Here is a 19,886-nt window from a genome sequence, read left to right on the forward strand (position 1 = left end):
ATTTAGTTGTCCAGAGCAAGATTAGAAACAAGATGAACTGGCAAATGGGACAGATAAATTAGGCTTTTCCTTCCTCATTTGAACACTCAGGTAGAATATGAGAAATCTTTTAGGAACTTTATTATATTCAACGTCTATTTGCCCTTTTTTAGTTTTTCATACACTCATTTGCATGTTTATACTGTTTATGTATCTTGGTTTTGTGCAGATCCATTGTAAAATTGGATCTATTGTCTCCAACTACATGGCAATGGGTTATACACAGTAAACTACTATGAAATAGGAGCTGTGTTTTAGAGATGTAAGAACAGTTTATTTTGCATGTTAAAAGTAATGATTCTTGAGGATGCTCAAACTTTTAATAAGGTAACTGCAATAAACCTGGGAATGCTATTGTTCCTGTTTGAATACCTTTTGCATATTGAAAATACCTTTTCTCTCTGTGTTTTACAGCAAAATTATGTTTGTTTTGCAAATTGGAAGCATTTCACAAACAGACAGTTGCAACACCAATCTGAGTGATCCTAACACTGTAGACAAGGCAGTGCTCCTCCAATACAGTGTAAATAATGGAATTACATGGCAAGTAATTGCACAGCATCAGCCAAAGGACTTTATACAAGCCCAAAGAGTGTCTTATAATGTTCCCCTGTGAGTATGCAGTCATGTTTCATTACCTCTAAGTGCACAAGATATATTTCTGCTAAAAAAGAATCTATCTTTGCATCACTGTGCTGCACAAGAAAAAAGGTTGATGAGAGGATAAACAAAGAAGAAAACTTAAGGGGAAGGCTGATTAAGGAATTCCAGCCTGGTGTTTGTCAATATATTTGAAAGAAAAGCAGAATACTTATTTTAAAGATATGAGGGGAAAAAACCTCTTCCTTATCGATGTGCATTTTTCACCATTAAATGGTGAAACTGTACCATGTGTTGATGTTCAGGGAGGTGGAAATAACACTTTGACTTTGCTCTCAGTTCCTGTTGGGGGGTAGATAGGGATGTGCAAACCACCGATGGTCTGAAGTCCTCACAGGCTTTTGCATTTGTGACAACAGGGAGGCACGAATGAAAGGAGTCTTACTGCGCTGGTGGCAGCCCCGTCACAATGGAACAGGTCATGATCAGTGGGCTTTGGACCACGTAGAAGTCGTCCTGTGAGTATCAGCTTCACCTCATCCCACCCCATCTCAGAAAGCACTGAAATTCCTCCAGCATGGCACAAGTGTTAAGCTCAGTAAGAACCACTGTGGCCCAGGGAAACCTTACCGAGCCAGTCGTTGCTAGTGCTCTGCCCTGACTGCAACCGTCAGCGGTTGAGACAGCCACGAAAGAAGTGGCACAGCAGGGGTATGTGTTGTGCATCCTGGAAAAATGCAGGAGGGAAAGTGGGATTTTATGACCACCAAGTATTGGTGTGATCCTGTAACGCAGCAATGACGGTGAAAAAAATATTGTGCTGGGACATTCCCATGGATATTCCTGAAAGGATATTCCTGTTCAACACTGTGCTGCAACGTAAGGCTGATTTATATGCTTTTGAAGATACAAAAGAGTTTGCTGTATTGCTCTTTGCACAAAGTAATGTTGTTGTGCCTCTGAAAAATTTGCGTTAGCAACTAATGCCTTATTCATTTCCTTTTTTTAGTAAGAAGGATACTGTTCAGAAACAGGGTTCACTATATCAGGTTCCTATGGTCCAAGCTCTATATTCATCCCCTTGTCAAGATTTTACCAAGTAAAGTGTCTGCACCCTCCTGATTCTCCCATTCTTGAGACGGGTTTCGCTGGCAGCTAACCCGTTTTTCCTGTGTCACATCACGAAGAGACGACCTGCTTTTTCTCTAACAGTTTAGTTCCAGTAGAAGTGAAATGCTAGTGGCTTCACGGGCGGGAACTCATCGCTGACAGTGGTTGGCAGAGATAGGTTCAAACATTCCTTTTATTGAACAATTTAAAAACCAGCAATGACGAAATTAGGCTTGGATAACCTCCAGACTGTGCAATTATAACCATGAGGTTTCTGAATTAGCAGAGACACTGCAAGTAATGTTTTGTAAGAGTAGCAAAGAGAATTATCTGATTGCTAGTTAGCCCTGTTCTTTCCACTGAGAAGCACCAGCTTGCATGGCACTCATATCAACCCCAAACCAAATTGTTCTTAACACTGAGTACTGTATATGCTCTGCTGCTTTTACACACCTTGCTGGGCTCTGCTTCCATAACATTAAGCTTAAAGCTTGAAGGAACAAAGCGACAGATGCGATTCCTGGCTTAGTTAATCAATGGCTGTACGATGCTGCATCAGGAAAGATATGAAAGAGTATGAACCTGCAGGATATTTGCAGTGTTTAGGAAACCATGGAAAAAGGAACTGGTAGTTCTGAAATATTCCTATGTCTTTCTGCCATTCAATTAAAAAAAAAAAAAAAAAAGAAAGAAAGAAAAAGAAAAAATCAGGTGGGGAAAAAAATTGAGCGTAACACTATTTGTCAATCCAAGCATTGAATTAGGGAGTGTAAGTAGGAATAGGACAAATCTTTAAAAAGTGATTCTTAGGCTGAATTCTGGAGAACTTCCTTGACAATGAGATCTGCCAGGTTGTAGACTAGACACAGAAGATGAGTGGTGACAAGTCAGTCATATGAGATAGATTAGAATGGAGACAGCAATAGAAATGCTATACCAAGTAATCCCAGCTTGCTTAGAGAAGAAACCAGATGGCTAAACAGTGCCTTCTCCCATTTCTTCGTTTTCTCCTGTTAAAAAGCTTTAAGGTTCTTCTGAATATTGGCCAAAACATCAGGCTAGAGACAAAGAGTTTCCATCCTTTTCAAATGACACCTGGTAGAGCCTACAGAAGAAAACAGACCAACCCAGACAGATTTCTCCATTACCAAGTACTGTGAAATGCAGTGCCATGGCAGCATATTTCCCAAGGCCAGATGTGGAGTTCTAGCCCTTGCTAACTACAACGTGTGAGACATGCTGCTCTCAGGAAAGGCAGAAAGGCTGTGGTGCATCTGGCTCATATGCCAGCCCGTGCTCAGACCTGACAAGTGGCTTTAACCCCTCTGTTTTGATTAAGTTCTATCTGCACCTTCTAATTCAGCAAAATATTCTATAAGCCTCTTAAATTTTATTTGCAAGTAACCCACAAATGCTTCCATGAAACCTTTGGAAGGCTTTCTGAAGGGAAGCACACTTTTCCTTGTCAATAGATACTCCTACCTGGGTTTCAGCTCTGTTTTTTCATTCTGCCACCTCACACTGGTCCCTTTGACCCCCAGCACTTCAGTTTTTTCACCTGTAAAATGCTGGAGACATAAGGTGAAGACATCTCCACAGAGTGCTTCCAGGCATGCAAAAGGGATAACTGACCCTGGATGATTCTGCGTAACACCAGGGCTACCAGAATTCATACCATGAATACTAGGGATAGGACTTAGCTTTAATTCTTAATATTCCTTCATTTTGCAACGAAGAGCAGAGAAACCCTGCCTGCCCGTGGGGAGAGCAAGCCACCTCGCCCGGGCAGCTCTCCAGCGAGAGGTGAGGGCAGTGTCCCTCGGGCGCTTGGTCCCTCCATCGAGATTGCCAGAGGAGAGCTCTGTGAGCAACAGCCACCCCAGGACTCTCTGGTGTGGCTGCAGAGAGGCATGGCCTGAACTAAAATCATTCACCAGGTGCTGCCATTACCTCTTCCCAGTCATTCTACAGGGAGTCACTGCAGAGTCAGTAGGCTTCTGCTTATTCTTCCCAAAGCTGAGATACCTTAGGAAACATCTGTGCCTCCCAAACTGGAAGTAATTCCTGGAGACACTCTGACCTTCCCTCAGAAAGTCATGAACATCCCTGGCTGCAGGACCTGTTGATGGTCCATGACCAATGCAGCCTGTGCTCAATTCTCTTATAACCCTGCTCTCCATCACCCAGAACGAGACTCCAGACACCTCTCTGGGCACCATCAAAATTATCCTTACTGGCCCTAGTTGAAGCCCTAGATTTTCATGCTTGTTTGTGATCTGTGTACCACTGCTGCCACAGCAAGCAAGCCTCTAGCCCATGTGGAGTTACAGAGAGAAGCCAACCTATACGAGGAGGTGTTGTTTGGAATGTAGAGAAATTCCTGGCTTTCTACACATTTCGTTTCCTCCCAGTGGGCTGACAAAGAGGTCTAATTTTCCCAAATGCCCTAGGTGCTAACTGTTAGTTAGCTGCCTGCACACCCAGTTGCACACCTAGGTGCTGTGCAAGCCTTTGCTCAGCTCACGGGCAAGAGAGCCATGCTCTCCTTGAGCAGAGTAAGGGCTGGAGCAAGAGGGCAAGCAGCAAGGAGAGCTGCTCTATAGGGAGGTAGCACAACCAAGGACTTTCTTGATTTTAATTCCCATCCAACATGGGGGATTTCCCTGCTCCTCCTTACAGTGCTCACCCCAGGGACAAATCTCTGAATACCTGCTTTCATAGCTCAACTCTTCTCAATCCAAAGCAATCCAAAGGTTTGAAATTAATTTTGTCACAAGCCCAGCTGCCAAGTCGTAGCGCAGGTACCACTTAAACCTGATGCACAGCCAGGGTCCCAACACTCTGTTCAGTCTAATTGACTCCTGAGTCAAGGGCCACCATCCTCTGACCACCAAACATCTTTCCAGGATAAGATTTCTTTGCTTCCTTTTTGTTCCCAAGATAGTTTGCTGGGGAAAAAAAATTGTCCTGCATATTATACGTGCATGCAAAATACCTGACAGGAATAAGAAAGACTAAATGCAGGTGCTTTTGTATGTAACCTAGAATCATTCCACTTCTGAATGAATTATTTGAATTACTCATTAAAAAGCAGTATTGTTAAGGCTGTGATGCAACTGCAAAGGGTACTCAAACTGAGCACCTCTTTTGAACAGGTGAAATGCAATACCTGCTTTGAATATGTTACACATTAAATAGCTCTTACCAACTAACCACTTGCCAACTTATTTTAATAACCGTTGACATCTACCCTGTGGTGGCGAGAAGATATTAGCTATCAACTTGTCCAGTTCCTTTTAAATCTAGTACCTATTATTCCTCAGTAGTGCAGCATTTTTCCTCTCCATTCGTAAAGAAAGCTTTATGCACAACTCTCACATGTTCCATGTGGCTCTTCTTAGGATGAAAAAGTATTTTACCTTAAATTTAAGAAAGACTGCTTTTCAGCACCCCTGTACGTCTGCCCTAAGAAGAGCCCATGTTCCAACCCAGCATTTCATTTGCACATTGTTTTTCTCAAAGCACAGCTCTCAGCCTGTCTGCTGCACAGACACCACCCACTTTTTTGCATGTGCATTTGGAATGGCCATTTCTCTGTTTAGGGCAGGCCCTTATTGACCTGAATTCTGGTCAAAGGTATTGGGAAGCTGAACACTAAGGGTCTTATGTTGCTTTCTTTGCACCCCAAAATTTGTGATGAGATACAAGGGAATTTGAGTTGTGCAAGGAATGCAAGAAACATTATCTCCACCTACTATTTTATGGTTAACTGTTAGATACAGAACGAATCCCTCCATAGCCATCACTCCATGCTCTTCATTGTCAGGATATTCTCACGTTTTTGGCACAAATGATTTAGTGAAAACCTATAGAATCATAGAATGTTTATCCTTATTTTGCAATATTAAAATACAAATTAAATATTGCAGCTCTAACAAAGAGTGCTCATGTGGAAAAGCATTTTCATCTGCTTCTTTTTTTTATTAAAAAGCAATCATTTGAAAAATGAACTTATATTCAAGTAGTAACGTATTTATAATAAAGAACAGAAATAGTTCAAACATTAGGTAATTATCTGAATATTCACAACATTTATGCCAAATTTAATATGATGCAGTCTGTGCTTTTATGACATTTTTATTATATTTCTAAGAAGTGCATGCTGAATTTGATAGAAAATAAAAAATATAAATAATGATTTGAAATATCAGGAAATAATTTGTTCAATTTTTATTTTCAAAAGAGACGAAAAGTCCTATATTGCCTCTAAACCTCATCAGGGTTTTATGACTAATCACAGTGCTGCATGCATTGAAAGGCATTTTCTAACTTGTGTTGTATTTCATTGTTTGCTGTCATTGGTTTTACACTAGAATAAGGTAAGTACTTTCCCTAAATCAGTATCAAATGTATGTCGCTGTTACAGCTACAGTTCTTTCCCAAAGTTTGGTCAATAATGGGTTGGTGGAACAGTATTTATACTCTCTGAGATGTGCCATGTAGCTCTTAAGGGCTCTGATCCTGCAGGGAGCATCAGGGGAAGTTAAACTTAGCCGGTGGTGTTCAGCAGCTCACCCGGTACCACAGTGGGAATCTCACTGAGGCTGTGGTGAGAAGGGCTTCTCCTTCACCTGCAGTGCCCAATGGAGGGCACCCAGCTCGTTGCACGGGCAATCTCTCAGTTCCAATGGAGAATTCCCCCTTTTTTCCATAATCGTAGAATTGTCTAGGTTGGAAGGGACCTTTAAGATCATTCAGTCCAACCATTAACCTAACACTGCCAAAACCATCACTAAAGCATGCCCCCAAGCACCTCGTCTGACCATCTTTTAAATAATTCCAGGGATGGTAACTCAACCGCTTCCCTGGGCAGCCTGTTCCAATGTTTGACAACCCTTTTTAGTGGGGAAATTTTTCCTAATATCCATCCTAAACCTCCCCTGGGTTAATTTGAGGCCATTTCCTCTTGTCCTATCACCTGTTATTTGGGAGAAGAGACCAACCCCCACCTCACTACAGCCTCCTTTCAAGTAGTGACTACAGAGCTGAAGGCACAATCAAGTAATGTATGTCAGTCAATTTGCATGGTGGCACAGTCACACGTGTCTCTTAGACATATAGCAACTGTCTGCCACAGTCCTTTTGTTTCTTGTAACTCTGCTGCTTTGTGCTGTCTCAGTTGATACCACAAACCAACATAGTTACTGAGCTCTGGGTTCAAATCTTGACCTTAGCAGAGTCAAAGAACGTTTGTCATTGATATGAGCTGTCAGGACTTCAGTCAGAGCACATCACGTTCCTCATTATAGTACCCTCCTAACAAAGCATTTGTAATTCAGCCACAAAATTTACCCCAAGCCTAGTCCTGAGAGGCATGCCTTTGCTGTTTTCTAAGACATTGTTCACATTTTGGTTTGTTATTCAAATATTTTTGTTTCTATTTGGTTCCTATTATGCCCTGTCAATTAATAATAAGAGCATGAAAAGAATGAATGAAGTTATTATATACTGGGGGGGTTTACCACTTTTTTTGTTCCATTTGGCTGTGTTCTGTTTTCATAAATTTTAAATTGCAGACTTGAAGTTCAAACTGTGCTTTACAAAACATGCAATAGCCAGAATGCTCTATTAAAGACAAAAGATGCAGAGCAACTCCTTCTCATAAATTGCTTTATTGTAGGTATGTACTTAACATGCCCTAGACAGAATTTTGTTCTTCTATATTGGCTGTAAATTATTTCATCTAACTAATATAGCTCCAATGACTCCACTGGAAAATTACTTAAAGTTTCCTATGTAAATCGGAGCACTATTATCTTCTATTTAGTTTTTAATATTAATGCACTCAAAACTGTTGAACAAGTTATGCAGTAGTTGCTTCTATTAACTGCTTTTTTGCTGTTTGCTCCATCAGCAATACCCAGATAACTATTTTGGACCTGTACTTTTCATCTGATGGTTCAGTAAATGCACAGAAATGGTTGAAGGCTCAGCATATGCTGACCCGTCCATTACACACTTGCGAAGTAGCCTCCAAGTTGCCACCAATATTCAAACAAAAGTTCCCTCCATACTCTCTGTTATGGAAGGAGGGCATCTATCCTAATAGAGCTTGATGCTCCCCGACACATTTTGGCTGCTCCAAACAAAAAACAACAGCAAAAGTATGGTAAAGCCTTTTATCAGTCTGTAAAAATACATATTAGATTTGTTATTAATAGTACTGAAAGCATTCTTAAACCCACCAAATGCAAGAAATGTGTAAATACTCCTGCAAAATTTATTATACAATTCTTCTTGTGATCTTATAAAGCACTATTGATGTCTCTTAAACAGTGCTTGCCTCCTAACAATATATAAAATTAATTCAGAAAAATAAATATAGACCTATTCTCAGCTTGTGGATAGCACACTACACAGACTACACAATATGATACGATACTGTAATATATAGGGTATACCTATAGTAACAGTTAAAATCATGCCTTTTTCTATAGCAGGCATGAAGGTTTTGTGCGGCATCCAACCAGTAGTTGGACAGCCCATCTCAGACTTTGGTGGAGAACAAGTCTGAACCATGTCAGTGCAAGTAAAAAAAAATGAGCATTTAGTTCTTAGGAAATTAGAGTTCCCTTCCCCACGCACCCCCCCACCAACCTGCACTGCTGTGGTGTTTGGTGTATGACAGGGAATATGTGTATTTGCTTAGTATGTAACATCTTGATCATCTTATAAAATAACAAAACAGACTGAATAGACATTAGGAAAAAAAAAAGTAAATATTTTTAAAGTTATTAAGTAACCTTTTCTTTGTCCCTTTTCTCAGTTCTTTATTTTCCTTATTTTTGTTGGGTTTTTTAATTTGTTCATTGTTTTAAACATCTTCATCATAACTTTAAGGCCAGATACAAAATGGTTAGGCATTCGAAGTGAAATAGAGGCCAGGTGCACCTAGCAGTGTCCAAAACAAGTCCTGAAAAGCTGTCTTTGCCTCTGGATAATCATACTTATTTTGCAAAGCATGCAATTATTTCTTTTGCCTAAGGGTCACATTCACTAAAAATAAGCTTATGCACAAGAGAGTAAAGTATGACTGAGTACAGCGTGAGTATTTGCACTTTACCTACAGAGAAAGCTCACAAGTGGAAACATGCCTTGTATCCACAAATGGGAGATTTGTTGACTGTAATGTCTACTGCAGGCCTTTACTTCACAGATCACCTTTAAAATCCAGTGGACTTCTTGGTTTGGAGATAACTGATAACATTCAGTCCATTGGAACACAGACGCTTAGGCCAGGCATCCTTCCCCCACTTCAAGACAAAGCTAGAAAGCATGAGGTCCTAAGTGGGCAGGGAGGATTAGAAGAAGTCAGAAATTAGCCTGAGACAAGCTCTTTATGCCAATTGGAGTTGTCCTTGGCATCTGCATGGTTAACTGTGCTCTGATCTCTGAAAGAAATTGCATCCTCTGACTGCATCTGTGGGAATTTCTTGTAAGCCACTTCTCAACGCAGAGAAAGAGGCTCTCAGGTGGCTCTAAAAACTAGTCTGGCTGCAGCATGTGATACTATTTTTATTTTTAAAAGTAGTTTTCTGATCTAAAGGTCTCTCCCGTACCCTGGGACTCTACAGTGCAGTGTGCAAGAGACACTGTCTCTCTTATAGCCACATCTCAGCTACTCTACATGGCTGGCCAAGTGCTCTGCCAAGCTGTAGGTCAGAGAGGAGACATCCTCTATCAGAACATCAAAATACACAAACCTTTTCATTCTCTTGTAATTCTGAATGCAGTCTGGCTGTAGGCTTATGTAGACCTGTATTTGTGTGTATGCACCAGGGGTATGGATATGTATGTAAAGAGACCAAGAAAAGGCACAGCCAGATGAAGCTTTCTGGCTGTTCTGCAGAGGCTCTGTGGTGCTGCACATGCAGTTGTCCCATAAGTAGATTCACAAGGAAGCACCACAGACGTTACAGCTCCATTTCCAAAGCTGCTGAAATTTGGAAAGTGAAGGTGGGATCTGGCCCTTAGGAGTTAGATGGGTTTCAGGTAAAATCCCAGGCAGCTGTCTTGTCCACTGCTGCCCTTTCATGTTCTTTCTTCCCACAGTGGAAGAAGTAGAAACCTATGTTAGGTGGGATGGGTCTTGTCCTCCAGGTAGGTCTTCGGAACAAGTGTCCCTCTTTCAATTAGGCTGCAGTCAGGCTGTCTCTTGCCTGGTCTCCTCCCACATGTGATGATGCTTATTTCCTGGATCTTCCTTTACTTTTGGATGAGGGGTATAAGGGAGGAAAACGTAAAGTTTGCATAAAAGTTTTTTACTTCACTTCCTATATAGTGAAAGTGGAAGATAATGGAGTAAAGCTTTTCTTGTGCTTTCCAGATAAAGCAGTTAATGATCTAAGACAGAAGAATAACTGGAGTATAAAACCACTGTGGAGAAATGCCCTATATTGAGAGGGTATGATGTGCATGTAGCTTTAGTGAATCTGGCCCTAGGCAGCACAAGTTTTCATTAGCTGAAAGCTTATAGCCTTTCCCTAAGATAATGAACTGTAAATAAAAGCAAAGTGGGACAGATTCTCAATTGCCTTGTACCTTGCTGTTGTACAAGGGGTGCAATACACACCACTTTACACAGGGTTGAAAGGTCACGCAAGGAAAAAGAAGAATCTGTCCCACTAGCTCACTGCTCCCAAAAAGTTTAAACTACATATAAAAAACTGACACTCTTCTCTTCCTCCCCCTCCCCCCCCCCCCCTTGATTTTAACAGCACTCGCAAACAAAATTACATGATGAATTTTTCACGGCAACATGGGCTCAGGCATTTCTACAACAGAAGACGAAGGTCACTTAGACGATATCCATGAAGAAACGAGAAATTTATCTTTTTTCCTCCCAACATGTGATGTGTTGCTTTCCATTCTTTAAATCTAGCACTGCGTCTGGTATCAGGACTTTTCTGCAACTGGCTTGATGAATAACTGAAAGCCTTTCTCAAGACAGAGTGTACACCACTTTTTCGCACTGTGAACTAATGAGAAGTGACTTATTTTCTCATAGGTAAATGTTTTAATGTTGATGTGTCTGTGAAAATTGTGATCTGTTGTAATATCAGTTACAGTGGCAGTATTGGAAGTAAGCAACTAATTCTGTTTAACAGGAAAAAAGTTTAAGCACAAAGACTTTTCAGATTTTATGTTTTAAAAAATCTACATACTAAGTACAGAATTTAACATTCTTTGTCACATAGGTATTTAAGTGCACTGTATTTCAGCTCTGTGTCATTTTATATGATTAAGTTATCATTGTTTGTCTTTGTATTCTCTTCTACAACATGACACATTGGCACTGTATTTACTTGTTTTGTTGTTGTAATATTTTTGCTGCTGATTTTTGGGCTATTTACCTTCTGACAAAATGTATTAAAAAAAAATCAAAGTACCTAATCAAGAAGATAATTGCAAAAGTAGTTGTAAAAGCGTTGATATCCTTCGGTCTTATTCTTTGATATGTCTGTTGGTTAGCATTGTTTTGTGGATAAAAAAGAATGCTTGACATAAAACTTTTTTCTACTAAGGAGTTGTGAATGAAGCCCCAAACAGAAGTTCCCAATTCCCTGTCTAAATGTAGTCAGTTCTCTGCAACTGATTTACTTACAGTAACTGCCATTTGGTGTCTGTAGTAATGAAGTGATTTGTAAACAGTGAACGTTTCATGGTGTTCTCTTTGGTGTTTGTTTCTATTGCGGGTCATGTTTGTATCTTCTGATAAAGTTGTATCTACACCAGCAACGTTAAATGCCCCTATAGCCCTAAACTGTCTATTATCATAAATAAAATGCTTCACTTTATGGTGAACCAAGCTAAAGATCCATGCTTCAATAAAAATAATGTCAACAAATTTTCTGATGTTAAACTCTTCAAGCCCTGTGGGCTTTATATGAAATCACAAACCAAATTCTTTTACTAAGTATCTAGATTCTAATGCAAACATCGATGGTATTTTTTAACATTTAGTACATCACACTTAACAGCACCTTGCAAATACTCCAAACCAAGAGATCTTCCCAGTCCCATACGTGGGCTATAACATGGTCGTTGGAACAGGTCCTGGTGCAAGGAATGAAACAGGACCACAGACCAACACACACTCTTAGTTGTCTTTAGCTGCAAACCCAATATGCAATGTGCAAACCAGCGTTTCCAAGCTCTGAGGACAACAGGACTACAGCACAAAAGGAGCCTGGTTCAAAACAGACAAAGTTGCTAATTCTTAGAATCATAGAATCATTAAGGTTGGAAAAGACCATTAAGATCATCAAGTCCAACCGTAAGCCTAACACTGCCAACTCCACCACTAAACCATGTCCCTCAGCACTATATCTACACATCTTTTAAATACCTCCAGACATGGTTCCTCAACCACTTCCCTGGGCAGCTTGTTCCAATGCTGGACAACCCTTTTGGTGAAGACATTTTTCCTAATACCCATCCTAAACCTCCCCTGGTGCAATCTGAGGCCATTTCTTGTCATCCTATCACCAGTTACTTGGGAAAAGAAAATAACCCCTACCTTGCTACAGCCTCCTTTCAGGTAGGTGTAGAGAGCTATAAGGTCTCCCTTCAGCCTCCTTTTCTCCAGGCTGAACAACCCCAGTTCCCTCAACCACTTATCAGAGAGAAGTATCATATGCTCTTCCAGCATGCACATCTGCTTCTGGCACCACACCGGTCTGAAACAGAATGGTGTTTGTTACACATCCATGCTCAGCCACCTAAAATGTGTTTAATTTTAAAGAGGTTTTTGATCAAAGGTACCCAAGCAGCGAAGGAGAAAAGGAGATCATTCAGTGACCAACTAGACAAAACTTTTGCTTTGTCAAAATTATGTGACATACCTTTGACAGACCTGGAAATTTACTGCACCAGCCCAGCCTCCTGCAGCTGCAACCTGGCTGTACTGTTCTGGACAACTGTCTGTGTGCTTTCAGTTCTTGAAACAAGACAAAGGATCTATTCAGAAAAAGAGCAGAAAGAAAAAAAAATAAGGTTATTAAATAATAGCTCAGCGTTTGGGCAAGAGAACTGAAAATATTGTAATAAAAGTTTCACCCATTGAACAAACAAAAATGCAAGATAAAAACACTCCTATTTTTAAAGATAATTTTTTTTTTGCCCTAATACGTCAATAGATGGGTGATATTTCAATCTAAACTGTGTGTGCAGCTATTGTGTTGCTAGGGAATTAATTTAGATACAATGAAGCACTTAATCTGACTTCTCTTTCCAGGTAAGAGACCTGCATAATCAGAGAAGCTGCAATTGTAAATACGATTGTATTCATTTCCTCTGACTAACATATATAATCATGACTACTAAGGAATTCCTCAAGGCCAGAACTCACTACAAACTCTGCATAGGCTTTTCTCAAGAAATTCATCCCCGCTGGCAGATTCACAAGTAATGTTGTAATTTGCTCCTTCCAGATTCCAGGAAGCTCTTCCTTACATTTTTTCCATTCCTACAGCACACAAGGTAGTGTGCACACACAGCATACTCAGTGTATGTACTGTTTTATTTTTCCTCCCATATGACTGAAAACAATGAGTCATCTGACAATAAATAGTTGTTAAAATAGGAAGGGTGACACAGCACATAACCAATGGCAATAAATCAGTGACAGTCCCATAAAATACACTAATAAGCTTATCTACTGGTATAAAACTTTGGCAGGCGTAACTATGAAAACTGATGCTTTTAGTATGCTTTATAGACTTCCTCATATCTCCTATCAGCTCATGTTCCAGTAGAATAAAGAGAACATAAGAGAAATGAAATAAAATAGAAGAAGATGATGCTCTGACCTTCTGGAGTTCCTGGAACAACCAAAACCTGCAGTTCTCATAATTTTGCCTGAATGTTCTTCTCTTGAGCTTGCTTCATCCACAGGTCATAACCATTACCTTAGTGAGGGAAAATAAGCGTAGCACAAGTGTTTTGAAGGACTGAATTAGGCTTTGCATGAACTTGACAATTTAGAGAAACGGGTAGAAATGAAATAACACAGCAAATATGCTCAAGGACAAGACACTGTCAAAGAGCAAGGTACCAGCACACAAAGTGAGTAAATATCTGATTAGGCAGCAGGAAGAGAATTAACAACATAAAGCGGTTTAAAAAAATGCCATTTTGCATTATATCAATAGAAGTGATTATAGTAAAATACAGTAAATATATATATGGCTGTCAGTGCTGGTAAAGTGGACAGCAGTTGCCAGCTGTTGAGCCCTCCACTTAAATACAGATGTAAAAAATTGGAGAGACTGCAGAGTACAACAGCAAAAACAAGACTCTTGAAATCCCAAGCTTCCAAGTAGAGAGAGTTGGTTTGTTTAGACTAGAAAGGAAAACATTTGGAAAGAGACATGACAACAGCCATAAACATGGATCTGTGTTTCATTTACTTGCTAACCCTTCAGAGCAAATGTCACTGGGTGGAAATGCTGCCACAGCATCACCCCATCAATTATCCATCAGCGGGGAATGGGGCTGGGCTATTATCCAGGCAGGAAGCTGATGCATGGCTCTCTAAGACCCACTGCTGGACACACAAAGGGACAAGCACAAGCAGCAAGGTACAGCAGATAAACCACACGCAGTTTAGCTCTGTAGTGACAAACTAAACGTAACTCAACACTGGAGTAACTGGAACAAGCCAGCTGTTCCAGCTGTCCCCTGAGCTGGTGAGGGAGCCTCAAAACCAAATGAGATCAGCAAAAGGCCTTGCCTACCTTAAGCATGGATGGCCTTTAAGTGCTCTTCAATGGCTGTTAGCAATCTGGAGCAGCTGAGACCACATAACCACTTGCAGCATTTCTCCTGTGAAGCAGTACACAGAGCACCTACCATCCACAGGTGGTGGATCTGCTCCTGGAAGAAACAACAGCGAGATATGAGGTAGGTTGTAAAAGTCGTATAGGTGACACATGAACAAACTGCCTAGTATTCTGTGTTCCTGATGTTCCATGACTGTTGCTTTTTCTTCCCCATGTTCTTCTTGGCTCAGCTGTAGGGACTGACCTGGCAGCAAGCCTAATGAATTAGGTCTGTGCATGGCTAATTACCACAATGCTGGGTGGGGAAAGTTTGAACCAGCATGCTGTAAGGAGAACTCCAGTAAAAATAGTATTCCAGGCATGGAAGAGTACTGTGCTGGAGGACGCTGATAAATGCTGGGTTTATAGTTTGAATCTGTATTTCTTTTGAAAGAAAGTACCTTTGTTAAGCTTCTTTAGAAAAAAAGAAATATATATGATTTGGTTGTGCTTTCGAGCTGTGCTGCTCAGGGGAGAGCTGTGAAAGAGCTAGTGGCAAAGAAGTTATTTCAGAGGGCTCGGCTGCTTCCCTGATTGCCTCTGGGCCAAAGGCTGGACTCTTGGAGGTACTGGGCACCCACAGGTTTCAGAGCCACTTCTGCATTAGGATGCTACTGCTGCTACCACCAGAGTTGGCTGATAGTCCCAGATTCCTCTTTCCCACATACATGCCAGCCTTCTGCTGATACCATATTGTTCCAGGTGTGCTAGGAACAGCAGGTGCAAAGCCATTCAACTCATTCAAATTCACAACTGCATATAATCAACGTAGCTCATCTAAAATCACACCCTTCTCAAGGAACATTTTAAAGGATTTGAGTTCAGTCACTTTGAAGGAACTTCTCATGGTAAAAAGGGAGCTATCCTAATGTTTGAGAGTCTGCTAGAATAAACTGTGCTATTAAGGACAGCAATAAAGCTTGACATGACTAATATATCTGTATAGGATGTGGGTAGTAACTAATTAACAAAAGCAATATGAGAACCAAGCCAACTGCCATTGAAATCAGTTGGAAAATCCCTGTAAATCTAGATGCATTTCACTTCAATATGGAAATGTTCACCTCAACTTTACTAACTCAGCTGTTTTGACTCGTCCTAGAACTTGTGTCAAACACATACAGGGTTTTTTCTGTCTTAAAAAAGTTGTCTCAAGAGCTCTGAGTGTAGTTAAGGAGCGACTGGGAGTGACCCAGTGAATAAAGCCCATCTGACCCACTTTGTTCATTTGGGATGTCCTGTATGGTGTCCACCCCAATGAATCAACCAGAAGCATTAGAAGTCTCTGCACTCCCCAGCCCCTCAGCTAGTTCCTGTGCCTTTACTCACTATTGGCAGTTGTTTGAGGTAGTTGAGAACTAAACAGCCCAACGACTGGAGCTCTAACCAGTTAGTAAGCGCTGGATCTGGCCTTTGACGGTGCCTCACAGCCTTCCTTATGCTGCTGGAGAGCAATGGCTCCCGCTGCTCCATACCCTGTGAGCCAGACAAGCCCTCAAAGCTCACATTGGGCCTTCTGTCATCACACAGCTCCAGTGGTGTGTGTGCCTTTAACTAATTCCCCCAATTACCCTCCACAGGAGGTTTTTTTTTTAGTCTCTCCAATTGTCCATATTGTTTATTCTGTATTAACTTCCCCTCCCTTCTTTTGTTTTGATCAAAAGCACTCTTTTCAGCTTGTTCCTACTCAGTTCAGCACTATATTAATCTCTGCCCTTCTCTCAGTGCTGAAGATCTGAAGCATCTTTTACCATTTTAGACAATGCTGGAAAGAAGCAATAAAAAGAACTACTAACCTTCCCAGTGGGTCACGCTAAAACGCGCACAAGAAATTAAAACCAGCTTCGGTTCATGTAATTAAATTCAATCACTGACACAATTAGTGTAATGTAATCCGTAGTGTGGATTACTGTAACATTCAAAATGATTTATACCTTTGTGGATTTTTCTAGCAGGAAATCTGTTATTCCCATGTTTGTTTCAGGCTTTCTCCTCTCCCTCCTCCTTGTGCAGGGTGTATAAACACAGGCCTGTCTGTAGAATGTTTCTGTAATGTATGCTTTACTGGTAATAAAGTGTTTCAGAACTTCAGTACCTCAGTGATGAAACACCACCTTCATAAGGTGATTTCACCTGCACTCTAACACAAGCTACAGAACTTCAGGAAAAAAAAGCTTTTTCAATAAATATGAATCAAAAAAGATGTCTTTCTGAAAGTATCTTCATTTACCCAGTTCCATGTAACAATGGCATCCAGCACTACTCCACATGAAGTCAGATGTATGTGACGTATCTAATATATCACTCTGAAAGTATTCACCAAAATGCCTTTTTGTTACAGCCTATATTGATTATAACAAATCTCTTATTTAAAATCCAACTTTTGGATGTTTTGACCTTGAAATTTCTCAGTTTGTCAACACTGAAATTTAAAGTACTGTATTTCAGCTTAATTTAAATTCTATTTAAGTTACTCTTAAACGCTAACAAGGGCGAACATTTGAAGTAATCATTTTAAGGTTTTGAAAATTATACATTCCTGTAGACACCAGTTTTACAATTTTTTTTCATGGTTTCAGTGCATAAGAATTACGAAATGGCTTCTTCCTACCAGTTCTATATACAAAACTAAATCCCTAAGATTCTGAGTGGTGGGAAAGCATTTTCTCCTGGGCAAGGCAGAGAGCTATGGCTATGATGGAAAACATTCATAAATCAAGGACTGAAAGATGCGATCTGTGAAAGTATTTCATGAATTCCTGAGTATTCACAAGGAAATTGATACCTATGTATCCTTTGCATCCCTAAATGAATAAAAAACTGCATCAATTCACTTGTGAGACTGACCACGCTGAGACCCAGGCCGACAAGCATGTTTCTCAGGCAGCAGTGGTGGCAAAAATATGCTCCTCATGAAAAAAAAAACAAAGAAAAAAAAATTGTAAGGAAGTCTCCTGAAGTGTCCCATCAACATGAAGTCCTTCGGAAATGTCTACTTCTAAGTTCATTTACACGCCTGGCACACGTCCACACCTGATGCCTGCTGTGGATGCCGTGTTCTTAAAGGATGGAGCACTGATGTCTGCTTTTTCAAATCAACTTTAGACAATAAATCCTGAGGCTCCTTCACCGGAATTTCGGGACAACCCGGCAGGGGTTTCTTTAAAGGCCAGGGCGTACCCCAGCACATGGACACCGCAAAGCCAGCCCCCAGGCCCCGTCCTCTATATTGTCCCACTGCCAGCCCGTGCCCACCCCACACCCCCAGGCATAGTTCTGTACTTAAAATAGAAAACAATTACATTTATATTGTAATTATACATTTCGCGTGTGTGGGTCTATCTACCCGAACGGCAGGGCTGGGGGTGACGCCTCGGGTACACCCAGGCCCGGGCCCGGCCAGGTCGGAGGTAACTGCCATAACGGTCACGACGGCGCCGCCGGGCGGTGGCGCGCACCAGCCCTGCGCACACGTGCACCGCACCGGCGGCCCCGCGGCATTCTGGGACTTGTAGGCCGCGGCGGGTGCGCGCCCGGCCCGGGCTGAGGGGGGGACTACGAGTCCCAGCTGCGCCCGCGCTCGCCGGCGGCCGGCGGGGGGAGGAGGCGGGGGCTGGCGGGCTGCCGCCACCGCTCGCCCGGCCCGCACCCCTTGCGCTCACCTTGGGCGTGGAGGGGAGGCGGTGCGTGGCCGGAGCCGTGGGTGACTCGCCCGCCGGGCTGGAGCGAGGCAGCGCCTGGGGGTGAGCGGAGCGCGGCCGGGCTCGCCTAGGTAAGCGCGGCGTGCGGGGCCGGTGGCGAAGGGGGTCCTCTCCTGAGGGGGGTCCTCTCTTGAAGGGACCTCTCCTGAGGGGGGTCCTCTCCTGAGAAGGTCCTCTTTTGAGGGGATCTCTCCTAAGGGGGGTCCTCTCTTGAAGGGATCTCTCCTGAGGGGGGTTCTCTCCTGAGGGGGTCCTCTTTTGAGGGCATCTCTCCTGAGGGGGGTCCTCTCCTGAGGGGGTCCTCTTTTGAGAGGATCTCTCCTGAGGGGGGTCCTCTCCTGAGGGGGGTCCTCTCCTGAGGGAACCTCTCCTGAAGGGGGCCCTCTCCTGAGGGGCAATCTCCTGAAGCGGTCCCTCCTGAGGGGATGTCTCCTTGCCATGATGGGAGTCGGGCTTTGGTCCTCTTTTGAGGGGATCTCTCCTAAGGGGGGTCCTCTCTTGAAGGGATCTCTCCTGAGGGGGGTTCTCTCCTGAGGGGGTCCTCTTTTGAGGGCATCTCTCCTGAGGGGGGTCCTCTCCTGAGGGGGGTCCTCTCCTGAGGGAACCTCTCCTGAAGGGGGCCCTCTCCTGAGGGGCAATCTCCTGAAGCGGTCCCTCCTGAGGGGATGTCTCCTTGCCATGATGGGAGTCGGGCTTTCCCGGTGCCTGCGGCTCCCGCGGGGTCATCCCGGGCCGGCAGCTGGCCTGGGGAGCGTGTCTTGCAGGGCTCTGCCGCCTCTCGCTGTCCCTTCCTTGCTCCCTTCGTCCCCCTCTCCCCGTCGGCCCCTGCCTCCGAGCCCCGCGCCCTCCCTGCCGGCCCCCGCCGAAGCTGCCGGAGCTTCCTGGGCGACAGGAGCGGTTTAAAAGGCACTTGTGAAGACGGTGCTGGTCTCGGCGCCTTGCCCAGACGGCCGGGCTGGTCTGCGCCTTCTTCTCAACGTGCTCCTTAGAGCTCAGGGGCTGCCCGGGCAGCCAGCGGCACCCAGGCTGCTAATAACTGTAAGATACCCGCAAAACACCCGGGATAACTTGCAAAAGAAAAATGAAAGGGGAAACCAGGGTAAGGTTGAGGGATCAGTCATTTCCTCATCCAGCGACTGCAACTCTCTGGCTTTAAGCTACAGGCTGTCGGTTTAGGTCAGAGCGACTTTCCGAGAAGTCTTGTTATAACAAGAAATAACTGCCTTGTGCTTTGTTACTAACTTCAACCCAGAGATCTTCAAAACCTTTCCAATACCTTAATTGAACTGTTTCCCCCACTCCCTCCTCTTCCCCCCAGTTTTCTGGCAAAGAATAAGATTGTGACTTTCCTTATGTCAGTATTTTTTGACTTTGGTCTGCAAACTGTGAGAACATTTTGAACTCCTTAGAAAGGCTCAGTGAAAGTAGGCTTAAGTAGGTAGGCTTAAATTTGTGGTGCTGGTGCCCACACTGCTATTGAAAAACTTCTAATTGTCTGAACGTTGAAATATCGTTGACAGGTGTTTTCAGGATGCTCCAAAAATTCAGATAACCC

The 19,886-nt window shown here is 42.7% G+C and overlaps 2 protein-coding genes across 4 annotated transcripts in view; both read left to right on the forward strand.

Annotated features, from left to right (window-relative positions):
- RELN (reelin) overlaps positions 1-11,656 on the forward strand; it is a 295,055-nt gene extending 283,399 nt beyond the window's left edge. Inside the window, exons 69-72 of the mRNA XM_014963370.1 lie at positions 454-651; positions 1,059-1,157; positions 6,123-6,128; positions 10,527-11,656. Of these exons, the coding sequence (XP_014818856.1) occupies positions 454-651; positions 1,059-1,157; positions 6,123-6,128; positions 10,527-10,623 (400 nt within the window). The 3' untranslated portion in view covers positions 10,624-11,656. The remainder of the gene's footprint in view (positions 1-453; positions 652-1,058; positions 1,158-6,122; positions 6,129-10,526) is intronic.
- Positions 11,657-18,261: 6,605 nt separating this feature from the next.
- Positions 18,262-19,886, forward strand: part of SLC26A5 (solute carrier family 26 (anion exchanger), member 5) — a 37,569-nt gene continuing 35,944 nt past the window's right edge. For all 3 annotated transcript variants that reach the window (XM_014963781.1, XM_014963780.1, XM_014963784.1), the window contains exon 1: positions 18,262-18,402. The gene's annotated coding sequence lies outside the window, so the exon portion shown is untranslated. The remainder of the gene's footprint in view (positions 18,403-19,886) is intronic.

Source organism: Calidris pugnax, unplaced genomic scaffold, assembly GCF_001431845.1.
Source record: "Calidris pugnax isolate Ruff unplaced genomic scaffold, ASM143184v1 scaffold44, whole genome shotgun sequence".
Classification (NCBI taxonomy): domain Eukaryota; kingdom Metazoa; phylum Chordata; class Aves; order Charadriiformes; family Scolopacidae; genus Calidris; species Calidris pugnax.